The sequence below is a fragment of the Danio rerio genome, chromosome 4, assembly GCF_052040795.2.
Source record: "Danio rerio strain M-AB ecotype USA chromosome 4, GRCz13ab, whole genome shotgun sequence".
Lineage (NCBI taxonomy): Eukaryota > Metazoa > Chordata > Actinopteri > Cypriniformes > Danionidae > Danio > Danio rerio.
The window spans coordinates 50,297,384-50,315,239 of NC_141024.2; the positions used below are offsets into that span (position 1 = coordinate 50,297,384).

General features: G+C 37.9%; 1 protein-coding gene, 1 long non-coding RNA gene and 1 pseudogene across 6 annotated transcripts in view; 1 reads left to right on the forward strand and 2 right to left on the reverse strand.

The window, feature by feature from the left end:
- The window catches only part of LOC147836790 (uncharacterized), a 49,300-nt gene extending 44,676 nt beyond the window's left edge, over positions 1-4,624 (reverse strand). The window contains exon 1 of the long non-coding RNA XR_015943011.1: positions 277-4,624. This is a non-coding gene — a long non-coding RNA (uncharacterized LOC147836790). The remainder of the gene's footprint in view (positions 1-276) is intronic.
- LOC137490929 (uncharacterized) overlaps positions 1-17,856 on the forward strand; it is a 111,554-nt gene that overhangs the window by 11,621 nt on the left and 82,077 nt on the right. The window contains exons 3-5 of one of the 5 annotated variants that reach the window (XR_015483390.2): positions 4,944-5,544; positions 7,373-9,599; positions 9,785-10,951. The exons of 1 other annotated variant lie outside the window; for it this stretch is intronic. Coding sequence is in view for 3 of the 4 variants with exons in the window: in XM_088650534.1 (XP_088506660.1) it covers positions 9,554-9,599; positions 12,058-13,142 (1,131 nt within the window). In the remaining variant the exon portion in view is untranslated. Of the gene's footprint in view, positions 1-4,943; positions 5,545-7,372; positions 10,952-12,057; positions 16,707-17,856 lie in introns of those variants that run through there. 3 more of the 5 variants (XM_088650534.1, XM_087249020.2, XM_087249016.2) reach the window with 3 other exon arrangements.
- On the reverse strand, positions 15,041-17,791 carry LOC147844890 (uncharacterized; annotated as a pseudogene).

Genomic DNA, 17,856 nt, shown 5'->3' on the forward strand with positions numbered 1-17,856 from the left:
AGCGAGGTATGTTTTGTTTATTGTTTGATTTATTTGGAAAATGTTAGATGTTTTGTAAATGTTTGTTGTTTGTTTTTCTATGTTGTTTGTTTGTTTTCTCTAGTTTTACGGTGCTTTGGTGCTTTTGGTGCCTTTGGTCTTTTGATGCTTCTGTGTATACAACAAAGAACTGAGACGATGATTTATGTGATGAACTTTATTGCATCCAAGTAAACCTTTTTAAATGCACCCGTCAAAAACTCTCTGCCTATTCTTTGAAAGCTGAAGGGCTGCTACACTGGGCTTCTTTTTTTTTTTTTTTGTTACAGATGTTGCCAAGGACTACATTTATGAATATAACGTTAGAGGCGATTCAGCGAGTTCAAATTCAGCCATGAAACTCGTTGGAAAACCTGTTACATTGCCTATTTGGGAACATTTTGGATTTGTGGCGTACGAGAAAGGCGAACCAATAATTTGGATGAAACAATTTGCAGGGCTTGTTTTTTTATTTAAAAATAGATAAATAAATAAATAAATAAATAAATAAATAAATAAAACACCTGACCGATAGGATGCAACAAAGAAAAAGCATGTTTTTAATCATTCTTCATAATCTGATTCATAGCCTACATGTAATAAACCCATATTGCGCCAACAAGAACAAGCTCTAAAAGGTAAAGTTTAAAGTGCGAGGAGTTATTGATATGCTATTAATATTAGTTGTTAAAATTAATGATCATAAACACGACCTGCGTTGTATAATAAATGCCGTCATGGTGTCGTGTCTGCGATCTTTTCTCGTTGAAGAATAGATAATTCATGTTATCCCCGTCTTCCCAAACAGGTTTTCATCCACAGTTTCCACTTTTGTTTCTTCTCAAACCATAAAGTATCGCTGTAGCAGGCCCGGCGACAGGATGTCATAATTCATAATTCAATTTCATCAATGAAGGTCAGGCAACGATACCGTTTCAATTAATGCAGACAGATCATGGCTTAAGAACCAAACAAGTGGTTTAAATTAAATGTCAGTCTCCTTTTTTCTTTCAGTTTTATTTTAAATAAATGTTTTAAGTTTTAGGTAAAGACGTCAAACTATGTCCACACATGCAAGCTAAACTAAATCATGCTTTATTACCCAACCAATATCAGCATTAGGAAAAAAAATTAAATGTTGCAATTGAATGCCATTTAAAATATTTGTTAAACAAATTTTACTTTAAAAAAAGCATATATATCTATTAAAACTGAATAAAGTACATCGTCTAATCGGAAATAAAGGAAATTAGTTATTATTTCCATTATTACATGTATTAAAAGGCTAGTCTTTTAATTAAGTTAGTTAATTGATCTGAAAATCTTAGTTGCATTTTCTTTTTTTGTAAATAATAAAAGTTGCATCAGATTGATGAAAACAAACCTGAATACCCGTGTGAACAGGGCCACAATGACTTCTTTTTTTATTTTTATTTTTTTACATAGAAACTATAGAATAGTGTCTTTTGTCTATAGACTGGCAAATGCATCTGAAAAAGAAACTGCTAAATCTCTGTGAATATTTGGTAACTTATAAAACAAATGTTGTCTGGTTTAGTGATATTAGTAATGCATAAAAAATGCAAAGGAGAATTCTCCTACACTTGACACACTGATGACTGCCACTTTGTGATGGCTTTTAAGGTGGTTAATGAGGTTTGTTGTGTTACCTTGGGAAGTTTGGACTGAACAATCTACATTGTAAAAGCGCTATACAAATAAAGGTGAATTGAATTGAAATAAACAGGAGCAAAGGCTACCTGATCACCATTACATTCCTCGAAAAAAACACTTGCAATCTAGACGCAGTCACCTCATGCTTGTGTTGTGCTACAATCTGTAAACTCCACTCATTAAAATAATGGCTGGGTGTTTATGCTGTAAAATCATGACTATATTTAATTATTGACTGTGGACCACAAATATCGTTATCATGATAATAATATGATAATTGTGCAGCCCTATACCCTTTCATTATGTTCTTGGCTGTTTTTCACCCATTGACTTTCATTATAACCACAATTTTTTAACCACAAAGCCATGAAACCAAGTCTATCAGATAAAGAGCAGGAGTCAGAGATTCAATTAAAAGAAAGTTTACTGTAGATAGTTTGCAGTTTCATCAGCAGAGGCCAGCTTAAACACTCGCAAAAAGTTTGTAGACCGCTTAACATACAAACTCAGAACAACAACATTTAGACCCTTACATACCGTCATTAACTGTATAATATAATGCCAAAAAGCATTCTCTCTTTTCTCTCTCCGCGAACTGTTTTTAGATACGCATCAGTAAAGTGCACTGAAACTCCAAGAAAACAAAACACACAGATAACTGGAAAGGATTATTTGAACCTATGGGCTTACAATATACTGATGCCCTTTCTTTCTAGGCTTTATTGGTGATAAAGGTCAGAATTGTTGAACCATTATTGCCTTTTAGCATAAGAAGAGGAGAGAAACTAGCCAGACAGTAATGTGTGAATTGTGGAGCGGGCTAAATTTAAAGAAACATGTATTTTTTTTAGAAGGTGTACTTTTTTTTTTTGCTTTTATTCTTGCCATAATAAAAATATGTATAGAGCAACCCATGTTCTGCTGTCATTAATATTTTAATAAATTATAATAGGTAGAACTGTCCGAGATATGAACAAAAGCAAGTGATGCATCAAAGTTTGATCCTTTACTTCAGCAACTTCACGTGCATCCTACCTCTAGTATATGCTTTTGCGCAGTCCCATACGATTAGTGGAGATACGTCTGAGGTGTCATTTATACTTAATTTAATTTAAGTTCACTTGTGATAAATGAAATGAATTCATTATTGTTGAGGAGCGAAGTGTTAGGTCTCCATTGTTTGGAAGTATGCTTATTACCTAAGTCCCATAATATTTCTATTGGTAAATGGTCCGACGTGGCCATCTGTAATATCTTCATACTAGTTATTCTGTGCAGCTCATCTCTGGAAGTAAAAAAATAATCTATTCTGGAGTAAGACTGATGGCTATGTTAATAGAATGTGAAGTCTTTGGGATTTGGAAAATTGCTTCGCCATACGTCATACGTAAGTTCTGAAGATTAAGATTTTATTATACTCATTCACGAGCATGGGGTATTGGATATGGGTTGTCTATCTAAGTGTTGTGACATAGTACAATTGAAGTCTCCTCTAATTACTAATATTCTTGAGCTATGCTGTATAATTGTGTTGAAAACTTTTTTTAATAAAAGCTGGTCTATCCTCCTTTGGAGCATATATATTCATGAGTGATAGTTCAATGCTATCCATAGAGCCATTTAGCAATATAAATCTACGCTCAAGATCTTTTTGGATATTTACTAAGTTAAAGAAACAATAAATATTTAAGTAAATAAAATTAAGTAATAAAAGAAAAAAATAGAATGAAATAAAAAGACATTGGAACATTGGGGGGGGGATGAGTTCATCAGAATCTGGATTCAAACTGAGTTCTTGCTCGAATGTGTCATTTACCATGCGTTTTACAAGCTACGCCACTCACACTGTTAAAGACGCTGCAAAATTTTAAACCTATAAATCACACTATCTCTTTTTAAACCCACTCAGTGCTATGTTCAAACTTAACTGTGTTAACAGCATCAGCTCAACTGTTCCACTCTATTTTTTTTCTTTTGTTATTAATTCCGGAGAACAAACTTGCAGATAACAAGTTTTCTCTGGTCTACCTCCGAAAGCAGCACCTCCAATTAACATTCTATTCAAAGTTTCTCATTTGGCTTGCTTTTGCTGTTGCTTTTTTGTTGGGTTTTGCCAAAGTAGAGTCATTAGCATATTCATTCGAGGGAGGAGGCAAGGAGGGGTTTTGCGCTCTTCCATGTTGCGCTCAGTTTCACGTTCATTCGAATGTACGAGAATATGCGTGTTATTCGGCGTATGCAGTGTTTCAGACTCCTACAGAACCATAATTTTTGAAACTCAAAATTAACAGCTTCATAAACAGAGACGTGTTTTTCCAAGCATAAAAACTGCTGTATAAAGTTAGCTAATCCGTTCATTTCATGGAAGAAAACAAATACCTCAGGGAAATTAATTGTAATGATCAGTCAAATCCAACGTAAGGAGTCGAGAGTGGATTATCACCTAATAAGTTTGAATGCAGGATACTCATCGTTAAGTGTTGTAATCTTCAGGTAGAATAAGTGTCAACTATTAGATTGATTGTCAGATATGATTTTCTTTTTCACATAATCCATTGCCTCGGACGGAATCTGAAACCACTTTTCTTTTCCATTGTGTGAAATTCGGAACCTTGCCGGAAAAAGCTGTCCATATTGCACGTCCTGTCGCCCCCGAAGAGCTCTCCTGACATCAGTGAAGACTGCTCTGCCCCTGCAACATTGGCGGCGTAATCCTGAAAGATGGTGATTTGATTAACGTTGTGAATGAGCATTGTGCGTTCTCTGGCTTTTTGTAAGATCTCCACGGCATCTCCATCGTAATGTAACTTTGCGGTTATGGTACAAGGCTTGTCCCCTGGCCTTTTTGGAACAAGGCTATGATGTGAGTGGTCAATTTTGACATCTCTGTTCATTTGAAGCACTTTTTTTAGCAGTTTAAATACTGCTGTAGTTTTGATCCCGGGAGCTCGGAGATTACAGTAACGCGCATATTTCCACCTTCTCATGCGCCCTTCCATATCTTCACATTTTTCTTTTAAGTCGTCAACGTGCCTTGTGAGTTTAGTTACAGTTGCTTGGAGAGTGACCATCTCGTCTGACCAAGTTGAGAGTCCTCCCTCTACATCCTTAATGTTCTCTTTTATTTGGTCAATTTCAGATGGCATAGCGGTGGCATTATTCAAGATTTCGGGTCTCATAGCCTGTAGTTCAGATTTAAGTGCATCAAAATCCTCTGTCAATGCGTTCTTCAATTTTTTTAGTTATTACAGATCATTTGTCCACTCTTAAGGAGCAGAGAATGTCCGCCTTTATCTTCTCGAAGACAGTATTTGTATCGTCAGGCCGTCCAGAAGGAGATCCAGGCTCACTGGAACTACTCTGCCCCGAGGCTTCGGGCCTTACGGTGGTAGGGCCAGAATACTTGTATTTATGGAGATTCGCTGCCATCCTTGACTGTATTTAATCAACGTGGTCTTCTGTTCGTTTGCAAGAACAAATACTGTTCATTCCCAGACATTAAACAGCTGTTAATATAACAGTTTTTTAAGATTATATAGGAGCGCTGAAAACACGTGTTTACTCCATCACGCTTGGCAGCGCCCCCTCGACTGACACAGTTTTAATGGACTCTATGCAAGATCTCTTCCGCGTTTGTGATTAGCCCTCATGTCAACTTCTGGTACAGCACCACGATCACTGTAAGCGGATGGCGCAGTTGATGATGATAGATTACACTCGTTGTTTATAAGTTTCCTTGCATAACCATGAAGGACAATAATGGAATCGTGAGAAAGAGTGCTGTCACACCAAACAGCAAAGAAGAAAAGGGGTTAAAATTCTACATTTCGAGTTGCATCGATCATTTTGAGGGTGAGTATTATTATGCTATATATAAGAAAAGCAATTAAATGCTAGCCATATCTTTTTTTCCTCATAGTTCATATTGATTTTTATGTTGTTTTAATTACCTGTATCATTTCTATCCATCTGCCTGTCTATCTATTTACATGTATGTGTACATTGTGTCCTCAATATCCATTAGTATAAACGTTACTATGGGTTATTTCTCACTGTCCTATAAGAGTGGAGTGACGGGAGATCAGCATTTCAGGTTGATAGTGAAGTCAGATAAGCTGCAAAGTTTGAGTGAAAGGTTATTTATACTCGGGATGGTTATTTATACTCGGGATCCAGCTCATCTACAATAACATCAAATTGTTTCAGGGGAAGCCAAACTTTTTTTTTTTTTTTTTTTTTTTTACCTGTCAAGATGACTGCAGATTTGAACAAACACTCACACAACTTTTTTTGTTTAAAATTGTCAAATTTACACGTGTCAAAAAAATTATTTATATTTATGCTGCAGTGCAAATGTCTAATTACTTATATTTAGATAGTTTGGGGTTTTCCTTGTTGAAAATTTGTTTAAGAGGGTATCCCATTTGTTACATTTTTGCTACTTGAAACAAATGCATTTTGCATTATTGAGCATCACTGGGGGTCTGACAGAAGTTGCCTGCCTGATTTTTGCTTGAAGGCGGAGGTGGTACATCACATAATTCTGCACAATAAACTCTGCATAATTACATTAGTGCAAGTATCTACAGTGATTTATATATTTACATTAGTGCAGAGCAAATGTTCACTCAAATTGTTCTGTTATTTATGTTTGTAATCTTTAGCTTAAACTTTTACTGATGGGCAGAAGGTAAGCCATTGTGTAAATCTGGTTGATGCTCGCTGTAATAGAAAGAGACGATGACTGTCCAGCTTGTTGCTTCACCCTGTGGATGAGATGCTCAGTGTGGACCTATAGTCTTGTGAAGGATGGCTTCTCCCTCACAGTTGCTCTTACTCTGAACGCATGACTCTAGATGTTGTAGGATGTAAATGAATAAATCAGATAGAAATGCATTTGGCTTTGAGTATAAAGACTTGTGCTTAACATATTTGTTTTAGTTTGTTATTGACCTCTTATATGATACTAGAATGTTTGATGTGGGTGTGTATATGCATGTATACAGTATATACAGTATAATATAATTTACTATAATATGGTTAAAAATTTAATATTTTATATAAAATACAATTACAACTTGTTACTACTATCATCTTGGTTAAATTCTAGTACATCATTTTTACTGTACCTTTAGAATCTTTTAACATCACTAAAAGTAGCATTGAAGCAGTCTCCTTTCAGTTACTCTACCTCTTCACTGTGATTATTAGTCTGATCTGGTGTATTAATCAACAATAATGATGTTTCAGATGCTGAGCATCCACTGGCACTAGATCCTTCAATCTTCCTTCTTTGCCATGCTCTGATTTGTTTAGGTTTCACCGCTATTAGATTTCACTGTAGAACGAAATCGCCACTATCAGATTTCGCTATGCGGAAGAGCCTGACTGATATTCTACCGGAAACACGTCAGCAGAGTTTGTGCATAGAGCCCATTTACTATAACTTTTATGTTAATCTGCTTTGACAGTTTACATTGTAAAAGCACTAGATAAATAAAGATGAATTGAATCTGCTTAAATGTGTACATGTTAATGGACCAAACAAAATATGATCTGATTTATTTACATTTAATGTGCATTAAAATTACAGTGTGTGTAGCCAATGTTTCCAGTGTCTTTTCACTTTTGATAGTTTTTAAGACTTAATGGAAACTAATGTTTTATTTATTTATATCAGACCTAATTGAAGAGAATGAGGGGAGTAAAGAGGAGGAACATCATGTCAAAATTGAGGAAAAATCTCATTTACAGACTGATGATATTTTGAAAAGAAGAGACAAGAATCAATTCACCTGCACTCAGTGTGGAAAGAGTTTTAAAAGAAAAGACATTCTTAAGACTCACATGAGGATCCACACCGGAGAGAAACCATTCACATGCACTCAGTGTGGGAAGAGATTCAACCAATCATCACACCTTAATCTACACATGAAAATCCACACTGGAGAAAAACTATTCACTTGCACTCAGTGTGGGAAGACTTTCGGCAAATCATCGTACCTTAATCTACACATGAGGATCCACACTGGAGAGAAACCATTCACATGCACTCAGTGTTGGAGGAGTTTTATTTGCTCATCACACCTTAATCAACACATGAGGATCCACACTAGAGAGAAACCATTCACATGCGCTCAGTGTGGGAAGAGTTTCAGCAGCTTATCAAACCTTTATCAACACATGAGAATCCACACTGGGGAGAAACCGTTCACATGCACTCAGTGTGGGAAGAGTTTTAACTGCTCATCAAACCTTAATCAACACATGAGGAACCACACTAGAGAGAAACCATTCAGATGCACTCAGTGTATGAAGAGTTTTAACTGCTCATCAGACCTAAATCTACACATGAGGATCCACACTGAAGAGAAACCATTCACATGCACTCAGTGTGGGAGGAATTACAGCCAATCATCATCCCTTAAGCGACACATGATGAGCCACACTGAAGAGAAACCATTTATGTCTAATCATTTTGTTTAATCCCGCCCCTTTTCGCAGCATCGTACAAAAGAATTTCTCATGCTCAAACTCTAGTGTAATTGCAGCTTTGGTGTGGGATGAGTTTTAGCAACTCATCAGACCTTAATAAACGCATGAAGACCCACACTGAAGACCATTCACATACACTCAGTGTGTTGGGAAAAGTTTCAACTGATGAGCAAACCTTAATGTAGACATGAAGATCCACACTGGTGTGAAAGAGTATATGTGCTTGAATGTGAGAAAACTTTTATTACAGCTCAAATTTAAACTGCACCAGACGATTCACACTGGAGAGACCCTACAAGTGTTCACACTGTGACAAGAGGTTTAATCAGTTAACAGATCTGAAAACACAAAAGAGGATTCACACTGGAGAGAAACCGTACAAATCTGATCAGTGTCTTTACAATTGGACAAAAAGTTGCACACATGACCTGAATGCAGCAAAACAAGCACAGGATGTTTCATGTCTAAATAATGTTTGAAAAGGCTGAGTGATGGTATTCTGTTTTCCTACACTGCAGTAGGTGGGGTTGTAAATGTGTTGCGCTCATCGCGTTTACCGTAAACATTGCTGGCGGCTGAGAGAAGAATAGTTTCATAAACATCTGACAAACAGCATCTCAGCGGCTTAAAATCTCTCTTTGCAAGTGATTGTACAGGTGCGGATACATCTGTACTCCACTCTCCAGTGTATTCATGTAGCTAGTGTTGTTTTGGATGATGTTCTCCTTCTTACTCCCCGAATGCGAAACTAATCACTGGGAAGACACCACACATCAAGGAAGGTGGAGCTCCAGGACAGCTAGTTTTCAGTATACCAGGGCCTCAAGTTTTGAAAATATAATGACTAAGAGCAATTTATTTAAAAACGAAAGGAAAGGAGAGTGTTAAGTGTTTCAGGACATAAGGGCAAGTAATAAAATAGGCTATAGCCTATATTTCGCTCCAAAGAAGCCCAGCTTTGGCCTGATCAGGCCCTGGAAGTGACAGTGGAAACGCGACTGGCCTGGGCTCCCTCGCTTTTGGTGCGATAGTGGAAATGGGGCTAATGGTTCTGGTGGCTCTCAATGGTGTGGAACACTGGTCAGTTTTTGTTGGCTTGTCACTGGGTTACCACCATTCAGTGGCAACACAGTAGTCCTCACTGTATTGGGCAGATTTTTGAAGCAGCTCACTTTATTTCACTCCTCAAATAATCTTCATCGAGGGAAACAGCAGCCATTGTCTTGGACCACATGTTCCGTATTCTTGGCCTCCTAGTTGACATGGTTTTAGACAGGGGTCTGCAATTTGTGTCCAGGTTTTGGGCAGAATTCTGCCGACAGCTGGGGGCGACTACTAGCCTCTAACGAGCACCATCCACAGACCAATGGCCAGGCACCATCTGCACTTTGAAATCACGGCAACAGCTGGAGGTTTGTAGTCCACAGCTAGTTGTTGCAATGTTTACAGTGATGATCCTATACTTCCATGTGTTTTCCCACCACAGCCTAGCTTTCGTTAAAATGGTTTTTTGTTTAAAATGGTGGCCGTGTGAAATAAGCGTATTCTCTTCCCAAAAACCAGATGCCATTGTTTCCTTATGCATTTTTTCATTCAGAGATGCCTCTAGACATGAAGGATCACCAGAAAAGGACTGGCAATAGGAATGAAGCGTTTGCTCCCTCTATATATGTGTGGTCAGAAAGTCTGGTTGTCTTCCAAAGGCATTCCTCTCAGCTTTCCCTCACATAAATTGAGACCCAAGTTTATTGGACCTTTTTCTATTATCAAGGTGCTCAGTCTAGTGTTTGTTCAAATTAAGCTCTAAGTTTAAAGACATTCATCTGTTTTTTCCATATGTCCAATATCAAGCCCATTCTTCTCTCCCCCTGCAGCCCATAACCTCTGCGTCCCAGACTGGTTGAGGGTGCATTCACATCCACAGTGCACTGGCTCCTTGTTGTGAGGAGGAGAGGTAGAAAGATTATCAGTATTGATAATATACTGGAAGAGGGTTATGGTCCAGAGGGGAGATGTTAGATTCCGGCTCTGAATATTCTGGACCGCTCTCTCATTGATCAGTTTAAATAGATCCACAGTGAGTCTTAAGGGAATGCTAGGGGGCATTCTTGAGGGAGGGGGTACTGTCACCATACCTCACAGATTTGCTCTCTTCTGTTCTGGGTTACAGGTTATTTCGTTATCTGCTTTTATTTGCAGTCACAGGAGCTCTCGATTCCCTTTTTTTCCTGTTTATACAACATCATTTCCCTTCATGTTTGTCAGTATGTTATCAATCATTTGTGTGCATATTATTTTGTTTCTCACCCTGTATTCGTGTGCAGGAATGCAAGTGAGTGAGTGTCTGGTTGTTTTTTCCCACGGCACTTTCTCAGTGCTCACCTGATCAGATGTTTACTTTGACTTTTGCTTATTCCAGGACTCACTCCCCAAACACATTGTTTTTCTGCATTTGAGTTCACTTTTTTTTTAACTCGTGACACAAGTATTTTCTTTCTCATTTGTATTTAAAGGTCTTTAGGTTTTGGCATGATGTCTAGCTTTTGAGGCTCTTTTGGTCTACTTCACTTTGTCAGATAGGTCATATTTAGGTGATTTATTGATTGCAAACATGTGGTAGTAATCGGGTCTGGGTGTGGCTAGAGAACTTGAAGCCGGTGTGAAAAAGTAAAGTTATGTTTTAATGGGGAAAAACATTTTCACACAAGGCTATGTAGTTCAGTACTTTGTCTTCCTTTTAAGAATAAAAACCTTAAAAACTGCACAATGTGTTTAATTGTGTTCTCTTTAAACAATATTCACATTTGTTTGATGATCTGAGACTGTTAAGTATTAGAATTCTGCACTGTAGATTACTAACCCTTAGAACATTTGTCATTCAAAGGTGCAGGCTTTATGCAGATATGTCTCATGTCTATGGAGGCAAATACTCAGAGATTCAGCTGTTTTTTTTTGACAGGTTTACCATTCAGGCACAGAATGAAAAACATTCCCTATCTGCTTTACAAGTTTTACAAAAACATGTTGTTTTGAGTGATTACGAATGCATACAAAAATGAAAAAACTGGCCATTTACAGCTTTCAAATTTGTGTCTCATCAATATGACCAAAAATGATCTGGGATTAATCATATAAGAATACACTTAAATGTGCATGTGTGTATGTAATAGGGAGACTGACATGGAGGGATCCATTTGGCAGTATTTATTAGACACAGTCAAACACAAACATCCAACACGCACTAAAGTGCGAACACACATCAACAGTAATCAATAAAGGTTGTGGGGCTGGCGGCTAACAGACAGAGTGATTTACCAGGCATAGATCAGTGGCAGGCGGCGTGGCTCAGAGTCCTTATGACAGGCGTAGGTCGTGGGCAGGCAGCGTGGTTCAGAGTCCGTGTAACAACCAAGGGTCGTGGGCAGGCAGAAGGCAATTCAGAGTCAGAAACAGTCCGGGGTAATGTACAGGAGATCAGGCAGGAAAGACCGCTCAGTAATGCTGGCCGGGGCTAAACAAGACTTCGCACTGAACAGTGGTTTGAGTGTGGCTTATATAGGTGGCGTGGGTCATTACCGAGATTCAGTTCAGGTGTGTGCACAATCAGTCTAGGTGGATGATGTAATGCTAGAAGTCTGGGGATGGTGGCCTCTGCTGGCCAACGAGGGGAATGACTGGGACCGAGTTGGTGACAGTGTAATGGACCCCAGGAGGTTGATGTGACAAGATTAATCTAAATATGATCTGCTATGTCTTTACATTTAATGTGCATTAAAATTAAGGTTTGTGTAGCCAATGTGTTAGAGCCCTTTTACTTCAGCTTTCGATGAGCTTTAATGATTTACTAAAAACTTAACTTTTTTTTTTCAGACCTAATTGAAGACTATGAGGAGAGTAAAGAGGAGGAACATCATGTCAAGATTGAGGACAAAACTCATTTAGAGACTGATGGTATTTTAAAAGTGAGAGACAAGAGTTGTTTTACCTGCACTCAGTGTGGAAAGAGTTTGGCAATCAAAAGCAAACTGAAGATTCACTTGAGGATTCACACTGGAGAAAAGCCATTCACATGCACTCATTGTGGGAAGAGTTTTAGCCACTCAGCAAACCTTAATCAACACATGAGGATCCACACTGGAGAAAGACCATTCAAGTGCACTCCATGTCGGAAGAGTTTCAGCCAATTATCATCCTTTAAGCAACACATGAGGATACACACTGGAGAGAAACCATTCACATGCCCTCAGTGTGGGAAGAGTTTCAGCCAATCATCAAATCTTAATCTACACATAAGGATCCACACTGGAGAGAAACCATTCACATGCCCTCAGTGTGGGAAGAGTTTTAGCCAATCATCAAATCTTAATCTACACAAGAGGATCCACACTGGAGAGAAACCATTTACATGCACTCAATGTGGGAAGAGTTTTAGCCACTTATCACAACTTAATCAACACATGATGATCCACACTGGGGAGAAACCATTCACATGCACTCAGTGTGGGAAGAGTTTTAGCCACTCATCACACCTTAATCAACACATGATGATCCACAATGGGGAGAAACCATTCACATGCACTCAGTGTGGGAAGAGTTTCAGCCAATCATCATCCCTTAATCAACACATGAGGATCCACACTGGAGAGAAACCATTCACATGCACTAGGTGTGGGAAGAGTTTCAGCAAGTCATCCTCGCTTTATAGACACATGAAGATCCACACTGGAGCGAAACCATTCACATGCCCTCAGTGTGGGAAGAGTTTCAGCCTATCATCATCACTTTATAGACACATGAAGATCCACACTGGAGAAAAACCATTTACATGCACTAAGTGTGGGAAGAGTTTCAACCAATCATCATACCTTAATAAACACAATAGGATCCACACGGGAAAGAGATTATTCACATGCACTCGGTGCGGGAAGAGTTTTTACCCACTCATCACACCTTAAAAAACACATGAAGATCCACACTGGTGTGAGAGAGTAAATGTGCTTGGAGTGCGAGAAGACTTTTATTACTGCTGCAGAATTGAAACAGCACCAGAGGATTCACACTGGATAAAAAACGTACAAGTGTTCACTCTGCAGTAAGAGGTTTATCACTCAGGAACCCTGTAAACACATTAGAGGATTCACACTGGAGAGAAACCGTAGACATGATCAGTGTGTACAGAGTTTCACTCATTCGGGGCAGCTTAAGAAACACATGGGATGGTTTCCAGTATGGCGTTGACACATGTAGCAGCATAGAAAGAGAGCTCCCATACACACTGGTATTAATCCTCCTTTTTACATCATATGTAATAACCAAAACCATATTTAAATAACATTGAGGGGGGACAAAAAGGCTAGGACAAAACAACCATTGAAACCTGAAAAAAACGAGAAATCAACAGATGAAAAATCAGAGACGGACAGGATAGCTAATAGCCCGTCAGCTAGCATTGCATTGCAAAACAAACTGTCACTTGATGAATTGAACCTTAAAATCCAATGGTGTCACTGGGTACTCGGACCAAAACAACCTGATGACACACACCCTAGATCAGCGTTGATATTCTTACTGGAAAACAAAACAAAGGACCTGGTTTTCCACTTTGCATGGATAAAGAAAGTAATACAGTGGAACGAAAAAAGGATTTTCTTTGACCAATATTACCCACCTGAATTCCAACAGAAAAGACGGGTTTTTGCTCCAATAGGAAAAATTCTTAAAGAAAAGGGGATTAAGTTCCAATCACCACCGCCGGCAAAACTTAGAATCTTTTCTGGAAAACGGGCAGGTCATGTACAATTTGATGACAGGCATCAAGAGATCTGAAAGAAAAAGAACTGATAAACAACGAAGAAGAAACCATTATAGGAATTTCTGGGAAAGAGAAACAAAGATTTTGGCAAAGTTTGGAGTGACATCGAAGAAGAGAAAACTATGTGACTTTTAAAGGGACAACACTAGCTCTGTTTGAAAGAAGAGTAAAACCTGACAGATCCTAACAAAGAACTCTGAGAGGCTGGTAAAACTTCTTGACTTTATTTACAGATGATGGACATTTACATGATTTACATGAAAGAATGATATTTAACCGAACTTACCAACGACACACCAAGACTCGAGTCATTGAGTAACATACTGGTAGAAAGACATAAAGGAATTCTATTTTATACACGTAAAATCCCTTGCTATAATTAGTAGAAATATATAACTTGAAAACCTAGCTGGAAATAAAAGAATATAATATTGCCAGATATATTGCCAGATATAGAGACTAAATATGGTAATAAAAAGATCCAGATATTTTAATATGATCAAATAAGTTTAAGCAAGAATAAGGAAACAATAGGCAGAGTAGAGTATCAATAAAATCAAAGATCCCAAAATCAAAAAGATATGTCATAGATTGGAGGAAATACAACAGGGCTCGAAATTGCGACCATTTTGGTCGCATATGCCCCCGAAATATGCGACCTCAAAATATATTTGGGAGCATTTGTGCGAGTGCAAAAAATTGTTGTGTGCGACCAGTTTTTACTTGGATGTTACTTGGACCACCTGCACTTAAAGCGCGAGACGCAGCGCTCAGGAATGGTTTAAAACAGTTGTCATGTCAACTTGCTGCAGTAACCAAAGCCAAGTCCGTAATGTTATCCCTGCCTTCGTGCTCTTCTTATTGGCCCACACCTGCTCTAGCACTGAAATTTCAGCTGTCAATCAATGCCTTCTGGCTTGGGATGACAGAGAGAGCTACTACCGCGAAAAACTGTAAAGCGCTGAAGATGAGAATGAAGATAACACTGACAGATTTTGTTTTAGAAACCATGGCATCTAAAGTTACAAATAATGACTTATCTTAGGTGTGAAAAAGGATAGTGATGATGCTTGGACAGAAGTATGGGTTGTCCTCTTGTGGCAACTCTGATAGACCATCTGATATTTCCTTCTTCACTTTTTCCATAACTTGCTTAAAATAAGCTACGAATGGTGATCTGGCCATGATGGTCAATGAATTTCTCCTTTCTTCACTCTCATAGATTTCCCAGTCTTTAGGCTGCATATTTTCTTCAAGTGGATTGTCTTTGCTCTTTGAAATGACAGTTTCCAAAAGAGACAGACTTTCCTTAACACAGCTTGTGTTTTGTGGGCTTGTGAGCAGGACACACAGTGCACGGAACACAATTGTTGCTTGTGTCATGTTGGCGGCATTTTGGAGTCTGGCGAAAGCATAGGTGGCAAAGTCTCCCAGACCCTTGTCATCTGTTTGCCTACGGATGGACTGTCTGACAGCTTTCAAAATGTGCGGTGAGCAAATATGCAGGATAGTAAATGACTTAATTTCATTCCATGATTTTTGTCCCGTGCAGAACTGATATGCTCTGTCAAGATAACAGCTCATGTTCTCTTTGTTGAAAGCATGAAGCACACTCAGCATCAAAGCCCAGCTGTAATCAGTCTCGATGTGGTGAATGTTGATTTTGGTGTATTTTGACAAATCTAATTGAAAGCTCATGAGCTAATATGTGATTGGCGGCACTGAGTAAGCGTTGGAGAGCATTTCACAAATGGGCAGAGGTGGTGCATTTCTATCCTTTCCTGGAAGAACGAGTGCATAGTAAAACACACGATTCGGCTGATCGGGCCGAATCGCAAATGATGTTGAAGAAAGCTGATAACACGCTCTGTGTACAAATAAACAGAGAAGTGGTCTGTACTGGAAAACTGTATGTACCCTGGTAATTTGAAGTAATTTGTCACATTCTCTGAGTATTGTATTATGTGTACTTCTTTCAGGATGTCAGAGTGAATGGCTTCCCTTTTGCGAACTTCCGAGGTTATCACTTTTAATACTTTTTACTCAGGCATTTACTCATGTTCCCAGACAGATGCTGCTCTGTAGGTGTTGATTGAAGTGTGCTATAGAATTATTGACTGGGTCCATGCATAATTGACTTTGCTATTTTGCCTCTTGTAAGGTATGTAGCTGGCCTAGCCTTCGCTTCTGAAAGTTTGTGTTGTACATGTCCAGTTTGTTGAACTAATATTTTTACTTTTCTGCCCCGTTCATGAGGTTTCCTTTGCTTTGTGAATGAGTATTTGGCTGGGCAAGAGGAAAATGTGCAGTCTGCTCTTATGTGTAAATATGGAGCATTTCTTTTTCTGCTCCAGGGAAGCCTCACATGTTGATATTTGAATGACAGTGTACAACATGGATTTTTTTTTATCAATATATTTTTTATTATTTTCACATCAAAAATTTACAGAGTAATTTCAGTATACATGTAAACATTCTTTTCTAACCACCCTCCACCCCTTTCCCACCCTCACAAGACAGAACACTTAAACAGACATACTTGTCAGACATCGAGCTGATGTGTAAATTAAGAGGAAATAAACAAACAATAATGACAAATACAGGATTAAAGCAATGAAGTGTCATACTTTTCCATCAGTATTTTCAGTCAATGTAACATCCAAGTTATTCATGTATTCAATAAATTTTCCCCAAGTCTTTTCAAACATTTAAGAGTTTTTTTTTTAAGATTAAACATTATTTTTTCAACAGGAACATAAGAAGAAAGTTCTCTAAGCCATACAATATGACTTGGTGGTTCTACTGATTTCCAATGTATAGCAATGCATTTCTTTGCTGCTATCAGAGCCATTTTAATTAAACGTAATTTTTTCCTTTGATCGAACAGAAGAACCGACTCATCCCCCAACAACATAAATCTTGGATCAGGTAAAAGGTTAACATTGGCAATTTTACTAATAGTTTGTATCATATTTCTCCAATAGGTTTTAAGTTTGGAACATGTCCAAAACATATGAAATAATGTATCAACCTCAATCTTACATCTAGAACAATGTTCTGAATATGAATCACTTATTTTGTGCAATCGTTCAGGTGTATAATATACCCTGTGTAAAATATTAAACTGTATTAATGTATGTCTACTATTAAATGAAAATGTTAAGGCACTTTTACAGATATGTTCCCAAGTATCTTGATCAAAAATGCATTCTAAATCTTTCTCCCATTTAAGTTTGGAAGATGACACTTCCATCCCATACAAATCGTTAAGGTTGCTATACATATAAGACACAAATCCTTTGGGTTCTTTTCTCTTTCTTATAATAGCATCTATTGGGAGGGAAGAGAGAGGTCCTAAATTACCCTTTTGCATTGTGATAATTAGTGTCTCACCTGAATATATTTTAAAAAATGTTTAACAGGAAGGGAAAACTTTAATCTCAATTGTTCAAATGTCATTAGTACGCCCTGCTCTTATAAATCTCCAAACATCTGTATTCCCTTTTTATACCAGTATTTTGTTATTCCATCTCTTAATGCTTCAGGAAGAGATGGGTTACAGTGAAACGGAGTATTATTATACACTGAAAGTAGCCAATTATTTTTTTTCTTGATTACAAACCCCAATTTGCAAGTATGCCTAATGAATGGGTTACTAACTGCCTTCATAACACAATTCAAAGGAATGAATAAGGCCTTATCTAAAGGTATTTCCTTTGCATGATATTTTTCTATTTGTAAACATAAGGGTAACAATGTACCTTCCATCTGCCAAAACCACACTGCTCTCATCTGTGCTGCCCAGAAATAAAACAAAAAATCGGGAAGTTGTAGTCCACCTTTTTTGGATGTCATCT